General features: G+C 43.2%; 2 protein-coding genes across 2 annotated transcripts in view; both read right to left on the reverse strand.

Moving 5' to 3' along the window:
* The window catches only part of LOC122543911 (zinc finger protein 239-like), a 125,479-nt gene extending 112,466 nt beyond the window's left edge, over positions 1-13,013 (reverse strand). Inside the window, exons 1-2 of the mRNA XM_043682812.1 lie at positions 12,867-13,013; positions 1,567-1,671 (exon numbers count right to left, since the gene is read on the reverse strand). The gene's annotated coding sequence lies outside the window, so the exon portion shown is untranslated. The remainder of the gene's footprint in view (positions 1-1,566; positions 1,672-12,866) is intronic.
* A 4,270-nt stretch (positions 13,014-17,283) lies between these two features.
* On the reverse strand, positions 17,284-19,695 carry LOC122543921 (zinc finger protein 436-like; the record flags this gene model as incomplete). The annotated part of the gene is made up of 1 exon (XM_043682851.1): positions 17,284-19,695. A coding segment is annotated over one exon (876 nt), but the record flags the coding sequence as incomplete, so codon positions are not given.
* Positions 19,696-26,451: the final 6,756 nt, after the last annotated feature.

A 26,451-nucleotide genomic window follows, 5' to 3' on the forward strand; every position in this document is an offset into this window, starting at 1 on the left:
GGAAGTGGTGGATACAGTTACAGTGTTTAAAAGGCATTTGGCTAAGTACATGAATAGGAAAGGTTTGGACGGAAAATGGGCCAGGAGCAGGCAGGTGGGACTAGTTTAGTTTGGGATTATGTTTGGCAAGGACTGGTTGGACCGAAGGGTCTGTTTCCGTGCTATCTGACTCTATCTCCTCTGGTGATTCAGTGTCAATGTTACTTTCTATTAGTCTGCTGAAATAGCTTCTATTACGTGGAAGGTGCTAATCAAATGCAAAGTGTTGTTGTTGATTTGGGCATAAACTTCTATTCATTCCTCATTACTGGGGGAAAATTCTGGAATTCCTGCTGTAACAGTTCTGAGAGAGCACCTGAAACTGCTATGAAATTGCCTGATTCTTAATTTTGTTTTGAGGATTTGTGTTTGAAGCAAAGTGGACAGTGGACATTAGAAAATGTCATATTTCACAATTTGTTTTTTTTTTAAAGAAAACGTGTGAGAAACAGGACATTTTCTTTGAAGACATTTCTTAAGCTATGCGTGAGTTCTTGGATGTTGGGAGTTAGCTTTCTTTTTCACTTTTGGTGAACAGCCTGTTCATAAAGCTACTCCCAGTTCATTCTTGCCTTTCTGAGAGAGCCATTTTTTGAGGATTCAGCATTATAACTGAAACATTGAACCAACTGTCCTCTGAAAAGCCACTAAAAGTAATTATTTTTCCTGTTTCCTGCATCAGCAAAGGCCTGTGTTTAGTGACACCCATCTATGTGTGTCAAGATAGTGACTGAAAACCATCTTGAACATTTCTTACTTTATCCTTTTTACCATCATGAGCTTGCAATTAGTTTCTCTGTCCTAATTACCTTGTGTATGCGTGTTGGGTTTTTTTGAAGGATAAATGCTTATCCTGTAATGTTTCATACTGCGTGTTAATCAAATTTGTTAATCACTGTGAGATAAATCTTGTTTTTGAAAATAAACCAATTGTTTTATTGATTCTGAAGGGTCACTGCATCCAAAACACTGACTCTGCCTTCTCTCTACAGGTGCTGCTCGATCGACTGAATTTGCAAGCATTCTCTGGTTTTGTTTCAGATTTCTAGTGTCCACAGTTCTTTGTTTTTTTTTAAATTTCAATAGTTTTACTGTTTAGCAAATAAATATGGTTGGCGAATTTGTATTTTAAATTGAATGTAGGCAAAGTATAAAACAGGCCATATCAGGAACTGGGTAAAGCTTTGAAATTGATGTGATTGGTGAGGTGGTGGCTCGAGAGAGAGAGAGAGACACACACACAGCACACTCTCCAACCCTGGGTATTCCACACCAGATGCTGCAGTAGTTCAAGAAGGTGAAACACCCATCTTCTCTATGGGCAACCTGGGGAGTCACTATGTCTGCTGGAATTCTTTGCCAAACAGCAGGGAAATGAAAGAAGCTGATTCACTCCTGTGGAGAGGCAGGATAGGTGCAATGGGCTGAATAGTCTCTTTCTGTATTGTAATCATTAAATGATTCTATGATTCAACGAAAGGGGATTAGCACTTGGGAGCAGGAACAAATTCTGCAACCAACACCCACCTTCACACAAACCAGCTCTTCATTGTCCTGTCTGTATTTCCAGTCTCGGTTCTCTGAACAACGCCTGCAACCAAATCATAGCGAAATACTGCCGCTCCTAGAAATCTGCAATTAAAAAAAATAGAAAATGCTGCTGTTCAGACAGTATCGATGGAAGAAGAAATAGAATTAAAAATTGGGCATCAGCAGAATCAGTTAGGGTAATGAAAATGTTGAAGAACTTGATGGTTTTTACAAGCTCAGAAACGAATCAGAAATGGACTATTGTGCAGCACAAACAATTCCTGACTTTAAAACATACTGTCAGAAAATAGAGTTGGCAAGAAGGCAGTACAGAGGAACCTCGATTATCCGAACGACACGGGTAGGGAGTATTTTGTTCGGATAACACAGTTTAGCCAAGCATCGGGACCTTGTGATCTTGTTCAGATAACCCAAAATTTGGATAATTGACATTCGGATAATGGAGGTTCCTCTGTATATGGTCGAAAATAACAGTTAAGTACTCAACTACAATAAGCCCATCACTTGCAACAGAGGATATACGACAATGATGGAGAGGCACAGATGTCAAAAAGAGCAATGGATTGACGTGAATGGAGATTCCCCGGAAAGGAGTCACACCAACCCTGCAGCATGACATCTCTCAGAAATAACACAGTGCAAACCTGAAACCTCTGCACTGTCGATGAATTGTGAAAATTTGAAACAATTGCACCAATTTCTGTTTTAAAATGCCTTATTCGAGCCTACAGCCCGAAGAGACAATGCTGCAAAGTTACCATCTGTGGGATTATGACTGAACCCCTCTAATCGGATTCCCCAATGAATGCAGTTGGAACGATATCAGAAGCACTGAAGGCAGGGGAAGATCTGACTGTTCAGGAACTATTCCATGTACAGTGAGGATGTCACCACACAACTGTCAGCGCATGATGACATCATACACATAAACACAAAGAATATGGGTGTGTGCAAACCAGTGATCACCATCCATCATGAAGGATGACGAATTTGAGAAGGTGAGTGGGATGATAAGTTAGTTTACGGATGAGACAAAGATTGGCCAGGTGGTTTACAGTGAGGAGGAAGGTGGAAGGTATTGGGTTACAGGAAGATATACTTACAGATTTATTAGATGAGCAAATCATTAGCAGATGGAATTTAACCCTGATTATTTTGAGGTGATGTACTTTATAAGAGGGGACATGTCAGAGGGACTACTCAATGAAGAGCAAGACACTAGAAAGCTTGGAGAAACAGAGGAATGTGGGACTGCTTGTCCACAGATCCGTGAAGGTGGCAGGACAGATTACTTGGGTAGTAAAGGGGGAAAACAGGGCTCTCGCCTTTATCAATGGTGGCACAGATTATAAAAGCAGGAAGGTTATGTTGGAGTTGTACAGAATGATGATTTGGCCACATAGAGTCATGGAGCTGGAAGGATGAAAACAGACCCTTCAGTCTAACTCGGCCATGCCAACCAGATATCCTAAATTAATCACATCCCATTGCCAGCACTGGGCCACATCCCTCTAAACTCTTCCTATTCATATACCCAGCCAGATGCTGTTTAAATGCTGTAATTCTACCAGCTGCCACCACTTCCTCTGGCAGCTTGTTCCATATACGCACCAACCTCTGCCATGTAGGTCCCATTTAAATGTTTCCCTCTCATCTTAAACCTTTGCTCTCTAGTTTTGTACTCCTCTACTCTGGGGAAAATACCTTGGCTATTCATCCTATCCATGTCCCTCATGATTTTATAAACCAGGGAAAATAGTGCCACCCTCAGCCTCTCCCTTTAGCTCAACCCTGCAACTCTGGCAACATCCTTGTACGTTTTTTTCTGAACCCTTTCGAGTTTCACAACATCTTTCCCATAGCAGGGAGACCAGAATTAAACACAGTACTCCAAAAGCAACCTAACCAATGTCCTGGACATCCGCAACATGATCTCCCAACTCCTATACTCAATGCACTGACCAATAAAGGCAAGTATACCCAACCCCTTCTTCACTGTCCTGGCTCTGGGGCACAGTGGGAAAGGGTAAAGCTAAACAGGACCTTAGTGATAGGAAACTCGATAGGGGGACAGACCGGAGATTCTGAGGCTGCAAATGGGAATGCAGGATGGTGTGTTGCCTCTCGGGTGCCAGGATCCAGGATGTTTTGGAGTGGCTGCAGAACATTCTCAAAGGAGAGGGTGAGCAGCCAGAGGTCACTGTGCACGTTGGCACCAATAACATAGGTGGAAATAGGGATGAGATCGTGCAGAGTGATTATAGAGAGCCAGAAAAAAAATGAAAACCCAGGGCTTGGTCAGTGGTAATCTCTGGATTACTTACCGTGCCACATGCTAGTGAGGGTAAGAACAAGAGGATATGGCAGATTCGTGCGTGGCTAAGGAATTGCTGCAGGGGGCAGGGATTCAGATTTCCAGATCATTGGGATGTTTTCTGGGGCCAGGGGGAGTTGTTCAAGAGGGACAGATTACATCTGAACTGGAGGGGGACCATTATCTTGGCGGCCATGTTTGCTAGTGCTACAAGGGAGGGTTTAAACTAGATTGGTGGTGGCGGGGGGGTGATTCTCAACAGCAGGGAGGCATGTGTGAGGCTGGAAGGAAATACAGTAATCAGAAATAGTAATGTGAAGAGACAGGTCTGGCTGGAACACGACAGGGAGCAAGGAATGCCAGTTGGATTAAATTGCATCTATTACAATACAGGTAAGGCTGATGAACTCAGGGCGTGGGATAGGTACATGGCACTGGGCTATTATAGCCATTATGGAAACATGGCTAAGGGAGGGACAGGACTGGCTGCTTTATGTGCCAGGGTACAGGTACTTTAGGCAGGTCAGAGGGGGTGGAATGGGGGGAGGGTGGAATTCCACTTTTGATTAAGGTGAGTATGACAGCAGTAGTCAGAGATGAAATAATTGAAGAGTCATCCAGTGAGGTTTTGTGGGTGGAGCTCAGAAATAAGAAGGGGCTGGTGATGTTACTGGGGTTGTACTATAGGCTCCCAAATCGTCAACGGGAATTAAAGAAAGAAATATGCAGGGAGACTGGGGAGACTTGCAGGAGCAATTGGGTTGTCATAGTAGGGGTTTTTAATATTCCTAACATAGACTGGGACCGACACAGCGTCAAGGGCTTAGATGGGGTGGAATTTGTTAAGTGCGTTCAGGAAAGTTTCCTCAAGCAGTATACACAGGGTCTTACTCGCGAAGGGGCAAAACTCGACTTACTCTTGGGAAACAGGTGACTGAGGTGGCAGTGGGGGAGCACTTTAGGACCTGTAACCCTAGTTCAAATAATTTTGAAATAGTTATGAACAGGGACAAAACTGGTCCACAGGTTCAATTTTAAATTGGGACAAGGTGAATTTTGATGGAATGAGACAGGAGATTGAAGGGGTTGATTGGAGTAGTTTGTTTACAGGCAAAGGGACTGCTGGCAAGTGGGAGGCCTTTAAAAGTGGGAGAGCTAGAGTTTAAGGTCTATATGTTCCTATGAGGGTGAAGGGCAAGGTTGACAGGAATAGGGAACCCTGGATTACAAGAGGTATTGAGGTTCTGACCAGAAAAAGAAGTGTGGTTTAGATACAGGCAGGTGGGATCAAGGGAATCCCTGGAGTTACACAGGGGATACAGGAGTTTACGGGGGCAGTAGACGTAGTGTCTATAGATTTCAGTAAGGCCTTTGATAATGTTCCACAAGGTACCCTGCTCTGGAAGGTTAGATCACATGGAGTCCAGGGGGAGCTGGCAAATTGGGATACACAATTGGCTTGATGGTAGGAAGCAGAGGGTAATGGTGTAAGGATGCTACTGGAGTGCCTCAGGGGTCGGTGCTGGGCCCAATGCTGTTTGCTAGCTGTATCAATCATTTGGACGAGAATGTACGAGGCATCATCAGTAAGTTTGAAGATGACACTAAAATAGACAGTATTGTGGACAGTGAGGAAGGTTCTCAGAAATTAGATTAGATTAGATTAGATTAGATTACATTACAGTGTGGAAACAGGCCCTTCGGCCCAACATGTCCACACCGACCCGCCGAAGCGCAACCCACCCATACCCCTATATTTACCCCTTATCTAACACTACGGGCAATTTTAGCATGGCCAATTCACCTGACCTGCATATCTTTGGACTGTGGGAGGAAACCGGAGCACCCGGAGGAAACCCACGCAGACACGGGGAGAACGTGCAAACTCCACACAGTCAGTCGCCTGAGGCGGGAATTGAACCCGGGTCTCAGGCGCTGTGAGGCAGCAGTGCTAACCACTGTGCCACCGTGCTGCCCACGATGCAGCAGGACCTTGGTCAGCCGGGGAAGTGGGCCAAGAAATGGCAAATGGGAGTTTAATACGGACAAGTGTGAGGTCTTGCATTTGGAAAGTCAAATCAAGGCAGGAGTTTCAAGGTAAATGGTAGGCCTTAAGGAGTGTAGTAGAGTAGAGAAACCTTGGATTCAGGTACACGGTTCTTTGAAAGTGGAGTTACAGGGCAGCGAAGGAGGCTTTTGGTACACTGGCCTTCATCAATCAGGACAGTGAGTATAGCAGTTGGAAAGTTATGCTGCAGTTATACAGGACTTTGATGATGCCGCACTTGCAGTATTGTGTTTAGTTTTGGGCACCTTGCTTTAGGAAGGACGTTATTTAACTGAAAAGAATGCAGATGAAATTTACGAGGATGTTGCCAGGACTCATCAGTCCGAGTTACAGGGTGGGGTTGGGCAAGCTCGGACGTTTTTCTTTAGAGCGTAGGAGACTGAGGGGCTATCTTATAGAGGTGTATAAGGTCATGAGAGACATGGATAGGGTGAATGCACTCAGACTTTTTCCCCCAGAGTTAGGGAACTGAGGAATGGAGGATATCAGTTTAAGGTTAGAGGGTAAAGAATAAAAGGGAACCTAAGGGGCAACCTTTTTACACTGAGGGTTGTATGCATACGGAATGAGCAGCAAGCAGGAGTTGTTGAGGCGGGTACATTAACAACATTTAAAAGGCATTTGGACAAATACATGGATAGGAAAGGATTAGAAGGATATGGGCCAAGTGCAGGGAAATGGGTTGAGCGTGGATGGACATTTCGATCGGCATGGACCAGTTTGGGCCAAAGGGCCTGTCTTCGTATTGTAGGACTCAATGACTCTATCTGGGACTCCACTTTCAGGAACCATGAAACTGCACTCCAAAGTCTCTTTGTTCAGCAACACTCCTCAGGACCTTGTCATTAAGTATATAAGTCCTCCCCTGACCTGCCTTTCCAAAATGCAGCAAGTCACATTCATCTAAAGTAAACTCCATTTGGCACACTTGGCCCTTCTGATCAAGATCCCAATGCACTTCTTCGCTGTCCACTGCACCACCAGTTTTGGTGTCAGCTGAAAACTGTTTAAGCATAACTCCTACTTTTACATCCAAATCATTTATATAGATGACAAAAAGCAGTGGATCCAGTACTGATCTTTGTGGCACACGACTAGTCACAGGCTTCCAGTTTGAAAAGTGACCCTCTATCACCACCCTATGTCTCTTATCTCTGAGCCAGTTCTGTAACCAAATGGCTAGTTCTCCCTGTATTCCATGTGATTTGACCTTGTTAACCATGAAACACGTTACAGAAGTCTATGTAGATCATGCCCACCGCTCTACCTTCATCGATCCATTTCATCACTTCTTCAAAAACTCAATCAAGTTCGTGAGACATGATTCCCCACACACAAAGCCATGTTGACTGTCCCTAATCAGTCCTTGCCTTTCCAAATACATGTAAATCTTGTTCCTCAGGATCCGCTCTAACAACTTTGAGTCATAGAAATGCACAATGCAGAAAAAGACCTTTCGGTCCAACTCATCAGACATCCTAAATTAATCTAGTCCTGTTTGACACCATTTGGCCCATTTCCCTCTAAACCATTCTTATTCATATACCCATCCAGATGTCTTTTCAATGTCATACTTGTACTAGCCTCCACCATTTCCTCTGACAGCTCATTCCATACACTCACCACTTTGCATGAAAAAGTTGCCCCTTCAGTCCCTTTTAAATCTTTCCCCTCACCTTAAACCTATGCTCTCTAGTTTTGGACTCTGCACCCGGGGCAAAGAATTTGTTGATTTACCCTATCCATGCTCCTCATGATTTTATAAACCTCTATAAGATCACCCCTCAGCCTTTGACACTCCAGGGAAAACAGCTCCAGCCTATTCAGCCTCTTCCTTTCGCTCAAACCCTCCAAACCTGGCAACATCCTTGTAAATCTTTTTCGAACCCTTTCAAGTTTCACAACATCCTTTCTATAGCAGGGAGACCAGAACTGTATCCAGTATTCCAAAAGTGGCCTAACCTGCGCACTACTGATTTCAGCCTCACAGTTTATCTAAAACCTGAAAAAACTGGAAATCAGAAATGATAACAGATATTGCTGAAAAGCTCAGCAGGTCTGGCAGCATCTGTGGTGAGTAATCAACATTAACGTTTCATATTGTTCTGATGAGGGGTCACTTGATCTGAAACGTTAACTCTGATTTCTTTCCACAGATGCTGCCAGACCTGCCAAGCTTTTCCAGCAATTTCTGTTTTTGTGACCTATCTATAGTTCCCTGGCTTTTCCTTACCACCTTTCTTAAATAGTGGCACCGTGTTAACTAACCTCCAAAACATCCGGCACCTCACCTGTGGCTGTCAATGATACAAATATTTCAGCAAGGGGCCCAGCAACCACAAGTTCTCGAGTATACCTGATCAAGTTCCGGGAATTTATCCACCTTTATGCGTTTTAAGATGTTCAGCACCTCCGCCTCTGTAATATGGCCTTTTTCCAACATGTCATTATTTACTTCCCCAAATTCTCTAGCTTCCATATCCTTCTCCACAGTAAACACTGACGCAAAATAATTAGAGACAGTGACCATGGCTTTGTGCAGGGCAGGTTTGGTCTTACTAACTTGACTGAATTTTTTTGAGGAGGTGACAAAAGTGATCGATGAGGGTACAGCAGTAGATTATGTTACATGCATTTTAGTAAGGCTTTCACAAGGTTCCTAATGATAGGCTCATCCATAAATTTAAGATACATGGGATCCACGGTTACGTGGCTGTTTGTGATTGAGAATTGGTTTGCCCATAAAAGACAGAAGATAGTGGTGGAAATGTGTTTTTCTGACTGGAGGTCTGTGACTGGTGGTGTTCCACAGGGATCCGTACAGGGGCCTCTGCTGTTTGTGATATATATAAATGACTTAGATGAAAACATAGATGCGTGGATTAGTACGTTTGCAGACAATACAAACATCAGTGGAGTTGTGGACAGTGTAGAAACTTGTTAAAGGATTCAGTGGGATATAGATCAGTTGCAGATATGGGCGGAAAAATGGCAGTTGGAATCTAATCCAGTTAAGTCTTACGTACTGTAGGTTGGGAGATCAAATGTTAAGGAAATATACAGTTAATGGCAGGACACTAAACAGCATTAATGTACAGAAGGATCTTGGGGTTCAAATCCATAACTCTCTAAAAGAGAGTACAGAAGGTAAAGAAGACGTACATAGCATGCTTTCCTTTACTTGAGTACAAGAGTCAGGAGGTCACGTGCAGCTTTATAGGACTTTGGTTCGGCCACACTTAAGAGTACTGTGTTCAATTCTGGTTGCCGCAGTACAGGAAGGATGTGGAGGTTTTGGAGAGGGCGCAGAGGAGGTTTACCAGGGTGCTGCCTGGATTAGAGTATGAGCTATAACGAGAGGCTAGAGAATCTCAGATTGTTTTCTTTTGAGAGGCAGAGGTTGAGGGGAGACAATAGAAGTTTATAAAATTATGAGATACATAGATATGGTTGATGGTCAGAATCCTTTGCTGAGTTGAAATGTATCATATACATTGAAATGTGTAATGGGGGCACGCATTGAAAGAAAGGGGGAAAGTTCAAAGAAGATGTGAAGGGCAGGCGTTTTTACACAGAGAGTGGTAGGAGTCTGGAATGGTGGTGGAGGAGGCAGATACAATAGGGGCCTTTAAGGGACTTGTAGATAAGCACATGAATATGGAAGGAATGGAGGGTTTTGGACCAATGGCAGGCAGAACAGATCAGTTTCATTTGGCATCATGTTCGACACAAAATCGTGGGCCAGTTCCTGTGCCGTACAGTTCGGTATCCTAAAATACTCACTTAGTATCTCCCCCCACTTCCACACATTGGTGGTCTTGCTGATCTTTAAGATGCCCTGATCTCTGCCTTGTTTCTCTGTTTTCCTTAATGTATTTGTAGAATCCCTTTGGATTCTCCTTAACCGTGTTGGCCAAAGCTATCTCATGTCCCTTTTTGCCCTCCTGATTTCCCTATTAAGTATACTCCTACTGCCTTTATACTCTTCTTGGGATTCACTCAACCTCTGCTGTCGAGACTTGACATATGCTTCCTTCTTTCTCTTAACCAAACCCTCACTTTCTCTAGTCATCCATCATTCCCTATACCCACCAGCCTTGCCCTTCACCTGAACTGCAACATATTGTTTCTGGACTCTCGGTATCTCATCTTTGAAGGCTTCTCACTATTCAGCCCTTCATGTGCAAATATCCACCTCCTACCAATTTTTAAAAGCTCTTTCTCAATACCGTTAAAATTGGCCTTCCTCCAATTTAGAACATTAACTTTTAGATCCAGTCTATCCTTTTCCATTACTATTTTAAAATGAATAGAATAATGAGCACAGGCCCAAAGCCTCATTGACACCACAGTCACCTGCCGTGCCTTATTTCCCAAGAGTAGATCGAGTTTTGCTCCCTGTCTAGTAAGTTCATCCACATATTGAATCAGAAAATTTTCTTGTAAGCTCTGAACAAATTCCTCTCCATCAGTCCCAGTCTAGTTTGGAAAGTTAAAATCCCCTACCATCACCACTCTATTGTCCTTACAGATACCTGAGGTTTTCTTACAAATTTGCTTCTCAGTTGCTTGATGAATATTTGAGGGAGGGTGTCTATAGTACAATCCCAATAAGGTGATCATCCCTTTCTTATTTCTGGAGCACTGTGTGCGAAATAACTCCACCGAGGCTTGTTCCCCGTCACCAAGTCACCCTTTATTGACACACGAACAGTCCTTGACTGTAGTCCTGCCTCAAGCAGAGTCAGGCACCGGAGTGACAATATCTCTGACACGCAAACTTTTTGTGTCAGTTAGGGCTCCTTGATTGAACCAGAGTACCAGCGCCGATCAGGGAACCCATTCTGTAATGAACTGGTGGCTGACCTCATTACAATCACTGCAGCGTGCAGTTCTGGTCACCACACTATAAGAAGGATGTGATTGCAATGAAGGACATTCACCAGAATGTTGCCAGGGATGGAATATTTCAGCCATGAAGAGAGGCTGGATAAGCTCAGGTTTGGAGCAGGGGAGGGGAACCTGATGGAGATGAATAAGAGGATGAGGAGTATGAACAGGATGAATAGAAAACAGCTGTTCCCCTTCATTGAAGGGGCAACAACAATGGGCATACTTTTAAAGTGAAAGGCAGCAGGATTAGAAGGGATTTGAGGAAAATCTTTTTCACCTAAAGAGCGGTGGGGGTCTGGAATGCGCTTGAGGTGGGAAACCTTACAATCTTTAAATAGTACTTGTATGAACTCTTGAAGCATCCTGACATGCACAGCTCTGGGTCCAATGCAGGTAAGTGGGACTAATGCAGGTGGTTGTATGCTTCTGACAGCGCAGATCTGATGGACTGAAGGGCCTCTTCTCTACTGTATGATTCAATGAGGTGAGGGTCCTGGAGAGGGTGCAGAGGAGATTTATTGGAATGGGTTGGGGGCTGAGGAATTTTGGTTGCAAATTTAAATTGGAGAAACCGTGGTTATTCTATTTGCAGCAAGGGACTGTGGCAAAGTTCAAATAGGTTTAGATAAGGAGATAAAGAAAAGCTGATCCTATTAGCTGATTGTAAGAGGAGAGTGGAATATGAGGAAGGAGTGGTATGCAGTGTGTGACCATAAGCTAATATTCAATGCTTACACTGAAAATCTGGTAACACCCAGTTCCTAATGAAGTGACTAACTCAGATCTTGATTTGACGTTTAATTTTCAGTTTCCTTTCTGAAAATCCTCTTCCAGTATCCTGCAAAAGAGATTCACAAAAACCATCACTACCAGGCCAGGACAGAAATTCAGAAGGGTCAAATATTTCTTTGGGTTTGAGTTTGTTGTATATAAATCCTCCCATTCTGACACCCCCAGAGGAAGACCGTTGAACCTCTAACCCTGTCACTCTAGGAGAAAAATGGACAAAACTCTCTTCTCCTGTATCCTCATCCAGATGGCCATACATGTATTCTGTTCCGCATTTCCTCTTTTTATCATCAGCTGTTCCGGGTCATGATGTTTTTCTGCTGTGGATCTTCATATTACTGATCACAGCTCAGTTCATTCAGGCAGAACACTGGCTGGCATTATTGCCTCACAGTGCCTGGGAGCTGGGGTTGATTCCGCTGTCGGGGGAGAAAGTGAGGACTGCAGATGCTGGAGATCAGAGCTGAAAAATGTGTTGCTGGAAAAGCGCAGCAGGTGAGGCAGCTTCCGAGGAGCAGGAGAATTGACGTTTCGGGCATGAGCCCTTCTTCAGAAGAAGGGCTCATGCCCGAAACATCGATTCTCCTGCTCCTTGGATGCTGCCTCACCTGCTGCGTTGATTCCACTGTTGGGCAACTATCTGTGTGGTGCTTGCACATTCTCTCTGCATATGCATGGGGGTTTCCTCTGAGTGCTCCAATTCCACCCCCCCCCCCCCGAGTCCAAAATCGTGCACTGGTCATGCCAAATTGCTCATAGTGTCCAGAGTTGTGCAGACTGGCGGGCGGGGGCGGCGCCATCGTAAATGCAGGGTAGGGGTTGGGATGGTCTTTGGAGGGTCGGTGTGGATGCCATGGGCCGAATGGCCTGCTTCCAAGGTGTAGGCATTCAATGACACAGGGAAACCAGAGATCATGATTTGCCTCTCTTTGCTTCTCTACCGACGCTCTGCTTCATCAGCAATACACTGCGTCTCGAGGACTTATGCAGCTTCGTGGACAAATTGTGGCCATTCTGAAACTGCACCTTGGAATGTCAAAGTCATTGAAACAATTGCCCCGCAAAAAGATGGCGGCCGCGCATCCTTCCCGGCATACATTGCTCCCAACAAAAATGGCGGCCGTTAGCTCGGGCCTAACGCTGGAAGCCGCGGCCTCACTCTGTGTAAACAAGTGGACCAGAAAACCTACTCCGAGGGGGGCTGGGACTTACGCAACATGTTTAATAAACCTCCCCATCCATCAAGCGGGTCCATCGCTCCCTCGGCACCGCCTTTTTTTTCTCATCGTTTACGGAGCCGACATTAGAGCTTTCACCTATCGCCCGCGATCACTCCGCGCATGCTCCGTACACGCCAACACAGTGCGCACGCGCCCCTGCCGTTGGGTCCAACCAAGAGCTGGGAATGCTGGGTAACAGAGAACATGAGGCACTGGAGATAACAAGAGGGTCATGCATGGGGAGACAGCAAGCCAACGTTTCTAGTCTAGGTGACTCTTCATCAGAGCTGGAGAGAAGTGTGGAGGGTGGTGCTGGGGGAAAAAAAAAGATGTTGATAATGGCAGCACAATGATGGGTCCAACTGCTAGATTGGAAAGGGCAGGCAGCCCCACTAGAGTGGGGAATGGGCGAGGGGACATGGTGCCAGGGAATATAACCAGTAAAGCTAAAAGAAAGTGCATGAGTGGGTTCACAATGAAGGTGTTGAACTCAATGTTGAGCCCAGAAGTTTGTAAAGTGCCTAGTTTGAAGATGAAATGTTGCTCCTCAAGTGGTGCTGTAATTTGTTGGAGCATTGTACTATGCCAAGGACAGATAATTTAGGCATGCAAGCACGATGCTGTGTCAAAACGACTATTTAGTGGAAGGTTGGGGTCATGCTTGGTGCATGGGCCGGAGATATTCTGCAAAGTGGTCACCCAGTCTGTTTGATTTCTCCAATGTAGAGTAGGCCACATTGGCTGCAGAACATACAATACACAAGTTTGGAGGAGGTACAGATGAAATGTTGCTTCACCTGGAAAGACTGTTTAGGTCCTTGAATGGGGAGTAAGGAGGAGGTGAAGGTGCGGGTGTGGTTACATGAGAAGGTGCTGTGGGAAGGGTGGGGCACAGAAGTTAATGTTGGTGATTGAAGAATGAACCCATTCCTTTGCTTACTTTTAGCTTTTCTTGTTACTTTCTCTGTCACCATGTCTCCACCTCCAGTAAGACTGCCAGTACTTTCCATTCTGGCAGTTGGACACACCATTGTTCTGCCCTTCTCGCATTCTGATCACTTAAGCTGAACTAACAACATCCTTTTCCCCCAGCAGTCCAACCCTGCCCTCCCCACTATTGCGTAAGTGCTGCTCCCTCCACCTCTGATGAAGAATTATCTAGACTCAAAACATTAGCTTGCTTTCTCTCCATGAATGCTGCCTCTAACAACATCCTTTTCCCCCAGCACTCCAATCCTGCCCTCCCCACTATTGTGTAAGTGCTGCTCCCTCCACACTGCCCTTCAGCTCTGATGAAGAATTATCTAGACTCAAAACATTAGCTTGCTTTCTCTCCATGAATGCTGCCTGACCCGCTGCGATCTCCAGGTCAATTTGTTTCCAATATAGATTGAAGCATCGGCAGTAATTTGCTCCTACCTCTGCTGGGTAACAGACCTGGCACTGAAGACTTGATGTCTTGTAACGTGATTTATTTTTGTTGTATTTCAGTACAGACAGAGGAAGAGAAAGCTAAATGAAAAAACTAGGCATCAAATTTTACTGGAAGCTGTCAGCAGGGCGACAATACATCAGGTGAGCCACGCACACCTCCTTTGTATTGAAAATCCTTATTATGAATATACATATATAAACAGTGCAACATCCTGGGGATTACAACTGACCAAAAACTGTTTGCATCAGCCATATAGATACTGTGGCTACAAAAGTAGGTCAGAAGCTCAGATATTTCGGGGTTAATAAATCACCTCCTGTCTCCTAATACCCATCCATCATCATCAAGGCAACTATGTGATCAAATATTCTCTGCTCATCTTGAACAATGCAGCTCCAACAGCACTCAAGACGACACCATCCAGAACAAAATATGGATGGATTGCCAATCCCTCGATTCCCTTCAACACCAATGCACAGTAGCAGCACATTTTAGCATGTACAAGATGTACTGTAATAACTCACTGAGGCTCTTAAAACACACCTAAACCCACAACCACCACCACCTAGACAGAGTTCCATAGGTTCAAGATAGTGTCACTACCTGAAGTACCTGTCCAAGCCATACACCATTCTGACTGAGAACGATATCACTCACCCTTCACTGACACTGAGTCAACATCTTGGTATTCTCTTTCTCACAGCACTAACCCTAATTACCCAATCCACCCTCCTAGTGCTGTACATCTCGATTATTCAGATTCATTCAGCTAAATTTTACAATTTGCCTTTGTGTTTTTATGAAATCTTTCTCACTTTTTTTTCCTGTTTTAAATCAATTTTACAAACCAAGTAATTGGGAGGATTTTCAGTTGTGAAAGTCAAGTCATCAGGATTTGATGAAGTGTCTAATCTGAATAGCGTAGCATTTTAAAACTGTAAGAAAACAGCCAGTTCACAAGTCTCATCACACTGAGGAGACACCCAGACATTTGGGGACTGAGAAGGGATCAAGTTACTCATCAAAGCTGGAAATGCACTGATGTGCACACACTGTGAATAAGCCATTCAGCTGTTGAGTGTAGGAAGTGATTCATTCAATTATCCATCCTGCTGACCCACCAACGACGCCTACCTGGGGACAAATCATTCAACTGTTTAGTGTAGAGGAGGGAATTTCCTCATTGATCCCACCTGCAGACACACAAAATGATAATGAAGAGATGCTGTTCACTTTGAGCGTGGGGAGGAATTCATTGTCAGATAAACTGCTTGAAACATGAGCGTTTATACTGGTAAAATATCTCTTGAGTGCCCAGACTGTGGGAAATGCTATGCAGGTTCTGAGGACCGGATGTCTCGTCAATGTGTTCTCGTTGTGGTACTGAGTTCAGGTGACAATTGCTACTCACCGCAGGCTGGCACGCTCACAATAGGGAGAAGTAGTTCACTTTGCTCATGCATGGAAACAGATTCATTTAGCCATCCATTTGCCTTAAACACCACTGAAATCATACCAGGGAGAGATCACTGATATGCCTAGAACGCGGCAAATGCTTTAAAGGTTCCAGGGAACTGATGTCCCATCAACATATTCAGATTTGTTCAGGGGCTGTCATGAGGGACTGTGTCAGCAATGGACGGCCCATATACAAACCATTCCATCGGACAGAGACTCGTGAGCAGTTAGGAAATTATAAGAAACAGTGATGAATGATCAACAGATATTTTTTTACACGGTGGAAGGTTTGAGTTGGAGTTCCTCTGTGGTTGGCGTCGAGACCCTTTCCTGACATGTTAATAATCTGAAATTTTGTCCAATGCACAATTTCATACTTTGCAGACAGTAGGAGACTTGGGAGAATAGTAAGCTCCGAGGATGGTGAACAACCTGAAAATAATACTGATAAATTGAAGGAGTTGAAGTTCAGAAAGAACATGGACAGTACAAAATCAAGGGTAAGTACTCTACAGGGAGCATTAGCAGAGGGTCCTAGATGTAAATGTGCATCAATCATTAAAGATGGCAGCACAGATAAGGAGAGCCATTAATGAAGCTTATGGTATCCTAGGTTTTGTTATTCGCAGTATAGATTAGAAGAGGTTATGTAGAGCTTATGTAAGGCACAACTGCAACCTCAGTTGGAGTATTATGTACAGGTCTGGGTGCCCACTTCAGGAAGAATAAGAACTCATCGTAAAAAGTGCAGAAGAGCTTTACAGGAATGGTTTCAAGGATGAGGAATTTGTTATAAAGACAATGTCAAGAAATTGGGACAGAAGGTTAAGAGGTTTGGTTGAAGTTTTCAAAATCAAGAGGGTCTGGATGGAAACGGTTTCTGTTTAGACGTGGATTGAGAACTGAAGGGCATAACTTGAAAGTGAAATGCAAAGGGATAGAAACCTTGTTCACAGCTGATAGTTAAGGTCTGGAATGCACTGCCTGGAAGTGCGGCAGTGTCAACTTTAACCAAGACATTCAAGAGGGGGAAATCAGATAATTATACGAATAGCATTAATGTGCAGGGCTCAGTGGACAGGCAAGAAAATGACACTGTTGTGTTGTTCCTTTGGACAGCCCTGTGCAGATACAATGGGCGGACTGATCTCCGAATGCATCGCAACAATTGAGATTCTGTTTTTATCTTTCAATGCAATCTACTGCCGGGCTCTTCAGTCCACACAGCCTGATCAGATTCACCACATAGATCAGTCATATTGTGATGGATGGCAAGCCTGTTACAAAGCAGGAATCAGAAAGTAGTTACTCAAGGAAGTAAAAGATTGGAAAGTGGTGTTCCACAGGGAAAAAAAATGAACGCTCAGTTATTGACAATTTACATGAGAATGAGCATCAGAAATATAAACCCCAATTTTACAGCGTGGGAACAGAATTTCAGTAAAATCATAAACAGAAATTTAAAATGTGGTAGCACAGTTCATTACATCTTTAATTCAATTGCTAACTGAACAAATCACAAAGAAGTGATAAACTGCTTTATTTATTAATTGATTATTATATTTAGAGGTAAAGTTAACACTGAGGAGGACTACTATAAAGTCCTGGTTACTGACATGTACACATCAATACAGTGAGGAATTCTTGGTAACATGCTGCAGATCCCAATTTATTTGGTGATCAAACATCCATTGTATCATTGCACCAGCATTTAAAGCTCCTGTGAACTCTTCAATTTGCTATTAATATGCATTGATTGGATAAGAAAAATGGATCATTCATGAGATATGGGCATCGCTGGCTAGGCTGGTACTTAATGCCCAGCCCTACTTGGCCAGCAGATGGTAGATGAAGTGGTAGAGGTGAGTATAATTATAAATTTAAAAGACATTTGGACAGGTTCATGAATAGGCAAGGTTTAAGAGATGTGGGCCAAACACAGACAAACAGGACTAGACAGCTTCAATTTAGGAAACTTGGTCGGCTTGGACAAGTTGGACCGAAGAGTCATAGAGCAACAGACCCCATGGTGATGTTAAGCTACCTTCTTGAAACGCTGCAGGTCATATGGTGTAGGGACACTCACAACGCTGATTGAGGGGGTGGAGTTCCAGGAGTTTGACCCAGCACAGTGAAGGAACAGCAATTTACTTCCAAGGCAGGATGGGCGAGTGTCTCATGGGGGAACTTGCTGGTGCAGATGTTACCATGTATCTGTTACCGTTGCCCTTCTAAAAGGTAACAGTTGCAGGTTTGGAGGTGAGTTACTCACTGTCGAATTGCCAATCTCTGACCTATTATTGCTTAATGTGAAAAGCACTATATAAATACAAGCAGTTGTTGATGCGGGTTTAAAACAGTTGCCTCAGGACTGTCACAAAAACACATCAAAAACTTCGCCGATGATCGTCCTCATTTTTAAAGGTGGAAACGTAATCCTGCCGTTTCAGTTTAGTCAGGAACACTGCACAGCTTTACACCAATCTCTGATTTAACAGAATGTGTCCACTATTCCTGTTTAGAAACACTGCTATAATAGAGCTTCTCCTCTATTGTGTGGAGGTCGGAATGATGATAGTTACAAAACAGAAATCAGAGGCTGGATTCACAGGGGCTTTGGAACAGTCTTTCCATCCGTTGATGCTCTGTGGCTTTTCACATCACACAGCCTGACCTTGGTAAACGTGAAAATATATTGTACAGAAGCAACTGTCACATATTGCTTACACACCTTCAAATTAATCCACAAAGGGGTCTTTGTTGCAGTGAAGAGATGAAAAAGACTAAAATACCGTCCCTCCCAGAGTGACTCTGAAGGACAATGGCCAGGCTGATACTCTGTTCCTGTTCTACATTCTTTTCCGAGCTCCCACGCAGGTGGGAGAGAGAAAACAAATTACAACAATGCGTTTGATATTTATCTAGAATAATAAGCAGCAAACTGTTTATCTTGTTTTCAAAATCAGTATAAAGAAACCAACTTGTCAGAATGAAAGAATTCAATCCTTAACATGGGCAACAGTAACAATAGCTGCTGAAACCACCCCTGTCATCACTTGTGAATTCGCTGGTGTGTCAGGCAGGAGGATGACTGTGTGAAAGCCTTCCCACACACAGAGCAGGTGTATGGTCTCTCCCCAGTGTGAACTCGCTGGTGTATCAGCAGATCCTTTTTGCATTTAAAGGTCTTTTCACAGTCAGAGCACTGGAAAGGCCTATGGTCGGTATGAACAAGTTGATGTGTCAGAAGGTGGGATGATCGAGTAAATCCCTTTCCACATATGGAACAGATGAACGGCCTCTCCCCAGTGTGAACACGCTGGTGTATCAGTAGGTCAGATGAATTGGTGAATCCTTTCCCACACAAGGTACAGGAGAACGGTCTCTCCCCAGTGTGAATGCGGTGATGTGTCAGCAGTTTGGATGGTCGATTAAATCCTTTCCCACAGATAAAGCAGGTGAACGCACTCTCCCCAGTGTGAGTGCGCTGGTGTTTCAGAAATCTGGACAGTCGGTTAAATCCTTCCCCACAGAAGGTACAGGAGAATGGACTTTCCCTCGTGTGAATTTGCTGGTGTTTCAGCAGGTAGGACGACTGAGTGAATCCCTTCCCACACACAGAGCAGGTGAAAGGCCTCTCTCCACTGTGAGTTTGCTGATGCCTCAGAAAGTTCGACGACTGACTAATTGCCTTCCCACAGACAGAGCAAATGAGTGAACTTTGCTCCGTGTGAAGTTGCTTGTGTCTGAGAAGGTTGGATGAATGAGTGAAGCCCTTCCCGCACACAGAGCACGTAAATGGCCTCTCTCCAGTGTGGCTGCGTTGGTGAATTTCCAGTTTCGATGGGGAACTGAATCCCTTCCCACAATCGCCACATTTCCACGGCTTCTCCGCGGTGCTGGTGTCCTCGTGTCTCTCCAGGTTGGATGATCAATTCACACCTCCTCCCCACACAGTTTCTCCAACTGTGAGTGCTGTGATGTTTCTTCAGACTTTGCAATCAGTTAAAACATTGCTCCTTGAATATCAAATGTTCAGTGATACACAGTCACTGCTGCACTGAGTGAATCGGTCAGATTTTGATGGGATATTTGGTTTGAGATTCGTATCTGCAAAGTCTTCCTTCCAAAAATCCTACAAAAGGAGTTTACAAAAGTCAGTTCAGGATAGAAATACAGAACAGCGAATTTGAGATTTTAACCACTTTATCATGCTAATGGTGTGTGGGTGTCACAGGTAAGGCCAGTAATTGTTGTCCATTCTAACAGATTAGATTAGATTAGATTACTTACAGTGTGGAAACAGGTCCTTCGGCCCAACAAGTCCACACCGACCTGCCCACACATTCCCCTACATTTACCCCTTCACCTAACACTACGGGCAATTTAGCATGGCCAATTCACCTAACCTGCACATTTTTGGACTGTGGGAGGAAACCAGTGCACCTGGAGGAAATCCACACAGACAAGGGGAGAATGTGTGGAGTTTGCACAGTCAGTCAGTTGCCTGAGGTGGGAATTGAACCCGATCTCTGGTGCTATGAGGCAGCAGTGCTAACTGCTGTGCCACCGTGCCGCCCCGGGCAGAGGAGTTGGTATGTGTAAAGTTGTAAAATGTGGAAAGCATTGAACGGTCCCTTTAAAAGATGTTTTTTTTCCTGTTCTTAGCATTAAAACTGATTTGTAGCAGCAGTCTGAGTTTGCTAGTACACAGAGCACTCAGATTGAAACATTTCATATCAAAAGATCGAGCAGAAGCTTTATCAAGGCAACAGGTTTTGAATTTAGCCAATCAATTTAAATCAGGCCCTTAGCTACCAAAAACTCATTAAATTTAAATCTGATGGTTTTGACAACCGAGGACCAATCTGACTGTAAAAATCGATAGGTCATCAAGGCTATAAAAGGAGGGAGCAGTTGAAAAATTGGCAGAGCTAACTGCCATCTGCCAGAGTTAACAGCTCTCAGCTCTTAGAGAAAGCACCATCCATATACCACGGTACTGCGGCACATCATCTATAGTCCTGACAGAACAATCTACAGAGAAAGCACTCCTGCCAGAGAGAGCTTGATGGAAGAAAGCACAGAAAATTCCAGAAGACACGTAATCTGGCTGTAATTTCAAGAGACTAAATTATGGGGTTTTTTTGTATATGAGTGGAATTCTTATTTATTGGTACAGCATACCATAAGTGTCTTGTTTTATTCGGGAATTGTTAGTAGTTAGAGCAGATTTATTTGGTTTGTTACTAATTTAGTTCGGTTGTTCACTGTTAGAGTTAGATAGATAAATTGTGCACTTGTTGATGGTGAAGTGAATGCCAGGGATTTCTTCTACTTAACCACTAAAAGTTGCTGAAAAAAAATGGATTATGCATCTTCTCCCATTCCTTTTAATAGATTGTAGGGTGAAGTGCTCCCCTTTCAGGTGATTTAGTTTTAATTCTCAGAGAAGATGTCAACCTCGGCTTTGTAACAGAATGGGGGCTTGGGTCCGAGATCTGGACAGATTTGAAAGGATTAGGGTACGATAGGTCCCAGACTTGGAGATTAGTGGTCTAGATCTATAGTTAAAACTTAAGTGGGAAGTGGAAATCTGTTTAAATTTGGTTGCTTGTTGTTAGTTAAATCAAAAGTGGGGAAATGGCTCTTAACATTGCTAAAGAGGTTCTGGGGTTGAAGATGCTTCCCAAATTTGCCAAGGAAGTTTTGAAAGACAGAAAAATATGACACTTGCAGAATTAGGCAAAAAGGCTAGAATTGGGCTTAACTAGGGTAAAAACAAAGCTGAAATTACAACAAAGTTAGCCAAGTATTTAGACACACTAAGGAAACAGTCAAGTGCAGTGGAATTAGAAACAAAATTGAATTCCAAATGAGACAATTGGAGTTAGAAAATAAGCTTAAAAGGTTGGAGTTAGAAGACAGCAAAAGAAAGGGAAAGAACCACTCCTGCAGAGGGGGAGAAAAGGAAAGAACCACTCCTGCAGAGGGGGAGAAAAGGAAAGAACCACTGCTGCAGAGGAAAGGAAGAATATGTTTAACTTAGCAAAATGAATTTGAAACCTGAAGCAAAGAGACTTTAACCTACAGGATAGAAGTGAGGATGAGCAAACTCATCTTGGTCAATGGCCTAGTAGTGGTATATACAAACATTAACAACATTTGATGAAAAAAGATGAGGAAGCCTTTTTCATTTCCTTTGAACTGGCCAGAGATTGTGTGGTAATATTAATTCATACTAAGGTAGTAGGCAGGGCAAGTGAGGTGTTTGCAGTGTTGTCAGAGATGTCAAGAGAATATGAAGATGTAAAAAAGGCAATTTTGAGTGCCTTCGAATTGGTACCAGAAACATAGAGATAACAGTTCAGAAATGTAAGAAAGGAACCAGGTCAGACTTATCTCGAGTTTAAATGAATTGAACAATAGGTGGATGAGAGCATTCAAGATAGAAGACATATGGGATCATAGAGATATTATTCTGCTGGAGGAGCTTAAAAACTCATTTCCAGAAGTGATAAGAACACATGTTGAGGAACAGCAAGTTCAAACAGACAGAAGAGCAGCAGCGATGGCAGATGGGTACGGATTAGTGCACAAATTGACATCCAGCTTCCAACAGCAATTTCACTCTGTGAAGGACAGAAGTTGGGAAAGAGAGAGATCCTTCAATGAAAAACAAAAAGTAGATCATACTGGGAACAGTTTACCACAGGTGTAAAAAGAAACCAAAGAGGGTGAAAAAGAGGTGAAAGACCTCAGGAGATTTCAGTGCAATAAGGTGGGACACATAAATTCAAGATTTACTCAATTAGAACAGGAAGACTAGATAAAGAAGTTAAAATATTGAGAGATATGGGAGCTTGTCTGTCTCTAATAAGAGATGAAAATATTCAAACCCCTTCTGAAATATTGCCTGAGAGAGTGGTAATCTGTGGAATAAGTGGAGAGAGGAGTAGTGTTCCCCTGTTTAAGATAAAGCCAGTGAGTCAAATCAAGACTCGGGAAGTGATAATGGAAGTGATGGAAAACTTGGCTATTCCAAGATTACCGTTTATTCTTGGAAATGATATAGCAGGATCACAGGTGGGAGTGATGCCCATTGTAGTGGAAAAGCCAAAAGAAATCCAGGGAACTAAGGAGTTAAAAGAAAAATACCCTGGAATTTTTCCAGACTGTGTGGTGACAAGATCTTACAGGAATAAGTTAAAACCAGAAAGGAAAACAAAAGAGAAAGATGAAGGAGTTGAGGTCCAGTTAGCTAACACTCTGATGAGATGACAAAGGAAAAAAACAGATTAGCATGTGTTTAGTTCTGACAGATTAATGGAGTTACAACAAAAAGGTGAGACAATAAAGGATTTATATCACACAGCCTACTCAGAAAAGGAATTTGAGTGTATTCCAGAATGCTGTTACCTTAAGGATAAAACCTTTAGGTGGAAATGGAGACCTTGGCAGGTTACTGCAGGTAAGAAAGAGGCGAAGGTTCACCAGATTGTGTTGTCGGTAGAATACAGACAGGAAGCACTGCGGGTAACACATGAATCAGCTGTAGGAGGGTCATCTAGGAGTGAGGAAGACTCAGGCTAAGATACATCAGCAGTTTTATTGGCCTGGATTACCTAAAGATGTGGTTGAATTTTGCCATACCCGTCATATGGTAGAAAGACCACAGGCAGTGATAAAACCAGTGTCTATGATGCCAATTTGTGCACTTGAAGAACCATTCACACAGGTTATGATTGATTGTATAGATTCCCTCCCTAAAACCAAAAGTGAGAATCAGTATTTACTAACCATAATGGATATTCTTCCAGGTTTCCGGAGGAAACACTATTACTGAATGCCACAGCAAAAAAGGTTAGGAAAGAGTTTCTTACTTTTTTTTTTACCCCTTATGGACTATCCAGGGAGAATCGGCCAGACCAAGGGTCCAATTGTATTGCCAGAGTGAGGAATCAAATCCAGATTTGACCTTTGACATGCCTAAGAATAAATTGACTAATGAGGAAATCCTGAAGGAATGGGACAAGGTAGCGAGCTATCTCCCAGGAACAGAGAATTGATTTTTAAAAAATTATTACAAGGCTGTGAGGACCAATGCCACAGTACACTAGGTTTGTAAGTTGGGTGGAAAGGTGTACTGTCACAAGGATGCAGAGATCCTTCAGCATGATCTGGACAGTTTGGGTGAGTGGGCACATCAATGGCAGATGCAGTATAATTCGGATAAATGTGAGGTTATTCACTTTGGAAGCAAAAACAAGAAGGCAGGTTACTACCCGACAGGCTGCACATTGGGAGTGTGCAGGGAGACGCGGGTGTCCCTGTGCACCAGTCGCTGAAGGTAAGCATGCAGGTGCAGCAGGCGATAAAGAAGGCAAATGGTATGTTGGCCTTCACTGTGAGAGGTTTCGAGTACAGGAGCAGAGATGTGTTGTTGCAGTTATTCAGGGCCTTGGTGAGGCCACATCTAGAATATTGTGTGCAGTTCTGGTCTCCTTTTCTGAGGAAGGATGCTCTTGCTCTTGAGGGAGTGCAGCAAAGGTTTATCAGGCTGATCCCGGGGATGGTGGGACTGATAATAGGAGGAGAGATTGACGAAGTCAGGATGTGTTTTCGCTGGAGTTCAGATGAGTGAGATGGGATTTCATAGACACCTATCAAATTCTAACAGGACCAGACAGGGTAGATGCAGGGACGATGTTCCTGATGGTGGGTGTGTCGAGAACCAGAGGTCACAGTCTGAGGATCGGTGAGGATCATTTAGGACAGAGATGAGGAGACATCTCTTCTCCCAAAGTAGTTCTGATGCCAAAACATTGAATGTATTCAAAAACAACTAGATAGAGCACTTGGAGTGAATGGGATCAAAGGTTACGGGGCAGAAAGCAGGATTAGTTGGATGTCAGCCATGATTGTGATGAATGGTGGAGCAGGCTTGAAGGGCCGAATGGCCTCCTCCTGTTCCTATCTTCTACGTTTGACATAGGCAATGCTGGTTTGATAAAACAATACCCCTACCAGCTTAATCCTCTCAAAGGAGGACAGGTTCAGAAGGAAGTGGAAGTGATGCTCCAAGTTGACATTAGAGAGATGAGTCAAATCAAGTGGAGTTTGCTGATCATGTTGGTGCTGAACCCTGATAGCACTTAATGATTCTGCATGGATTATCAGAAGGTCAACGCTGTGGCAAATTTTGACTCGTACCCAATTCCAAGGCTGAAGGATTGTGTGGGAAAAAGTGAGTCGAGCCACTTACATCACAAAGTTGGACTTACTTTGTGGTTACTGGCAAGTACCATTGTTGGAGAAAGCAAGTTTCTGCTTTTGTAATCCCAAATCAACTTAGATTAGATTAGATTACTTACAGTGTGGAAACAGCCCCTTAAAGTAATGTCTTTTCGAATGAAAAATGCACCAGTCACTATTCAAAGGCTTATGAACAGAGCTGTTGCCGGATTGACTAATTGTGCCATCTACATAGATGACTTAGTGATCTTTAGCCATTCGTGGAAAGATCACATGAAGCATTTCGCAGAGCTCTTTGAGAGACTACAGAAGGCAAAGTTGATCATAAACTTGACAAAAACAGATCTTGTGAAGGCAGAAGTGACATTCTTCTGGCACAGCATTGGATACAGTCAAATGACATAGAGGAACTATCTTTGAAGATGGAAGTATAACAATTTTTATGACTGAGTGGATTCTACAGGAGATTTTTAACCAAACTTTAGTACCATATTGGCACCGTTGACAGATTTGTTGAAAAATAGCACAAAATTTCCAAGGACAGAGCAATGCCAGGAGGCATTTGAGAATTTAAAAGTAGTTTTAACCACTGCATCAGTTTTAGCCACGCCAAATTTCCTGAAACCCTTTAAAAGTCACCATTGACACAAGTGATGTAGGTGCTGGGAGTTATTTTGTGACAGGAGGAACTGGTTACTTTTCAAACAAACTCAAAATCCACCAGAAAGCTTTTGAAAATGAATTATTGAGTTCGGTAATGGCCTTGCAACATTTTAATGTTTACGTTGCAAGCAACGTATCAGAGATGACTGCGCACACCGATCATAATCCTTCAATATTTATACAATGGTTTCAGGATAAGAACACATTTTGTTGAGTCTCAGGTTACAAGCATTTAATTTACAGATTGTACATATTGCGGGTCGCGAAAATATTAACGTAGATTTAAAAGAAAAATGTGTATACAAGGTAGGAATGGTAGTGTTTCATGTTGTGCCTAAATAGAATTTGTATAAAATGTATAACCGTAGATTAATGATCAATGGATCTAGTAAAACGGAGTTAAGGTTTTAAGAGAGAAAAAAGGCCATCTTTTCATAATGATGGTTCATTTTTTTCTTAAGGGGGGAGGTGTTGCGAAGTTGGTGTGTGTAAAATGGGGAAAGCATTGTACGGTTTCTCTAAAAGATGGTGTATTTTTCTGTGCTTAGCATTAAAATAGATGTCTGGCAGCAGCTTGAGTTTGCTAGTACACAGAGCATCCAAATTGAAACATTTTGTATCGAAAGGCCAAGCAGCAGTTTTATCAAGGTAACAGGTCTTGAATTTAGCCAATCAATTTAAATCAGGCCCTTAGCTATCAAAAACGTAGTAAATTTAAATCTGATGGTTTTGACAACCTAGGACCAATCCGACTGTAGGTCATCAA

This window comes from Chiloscyllium plagiosum, chromosome 45 (genome assembly GCF_004010195.1).
Source record: "Chiloscyllium plagiosum isolate BGI_BamShark_2017 chromosome 45, ASM401019v2, whole genome shotgun sequence".
Lineage (NCBI taxonomy): Eukaryota > Metazoa > Chordata > Chondrichthyes > Orectolobiformes > Hemiscylliidae > Chiloscyllium > Chiloscyllium plagiosum.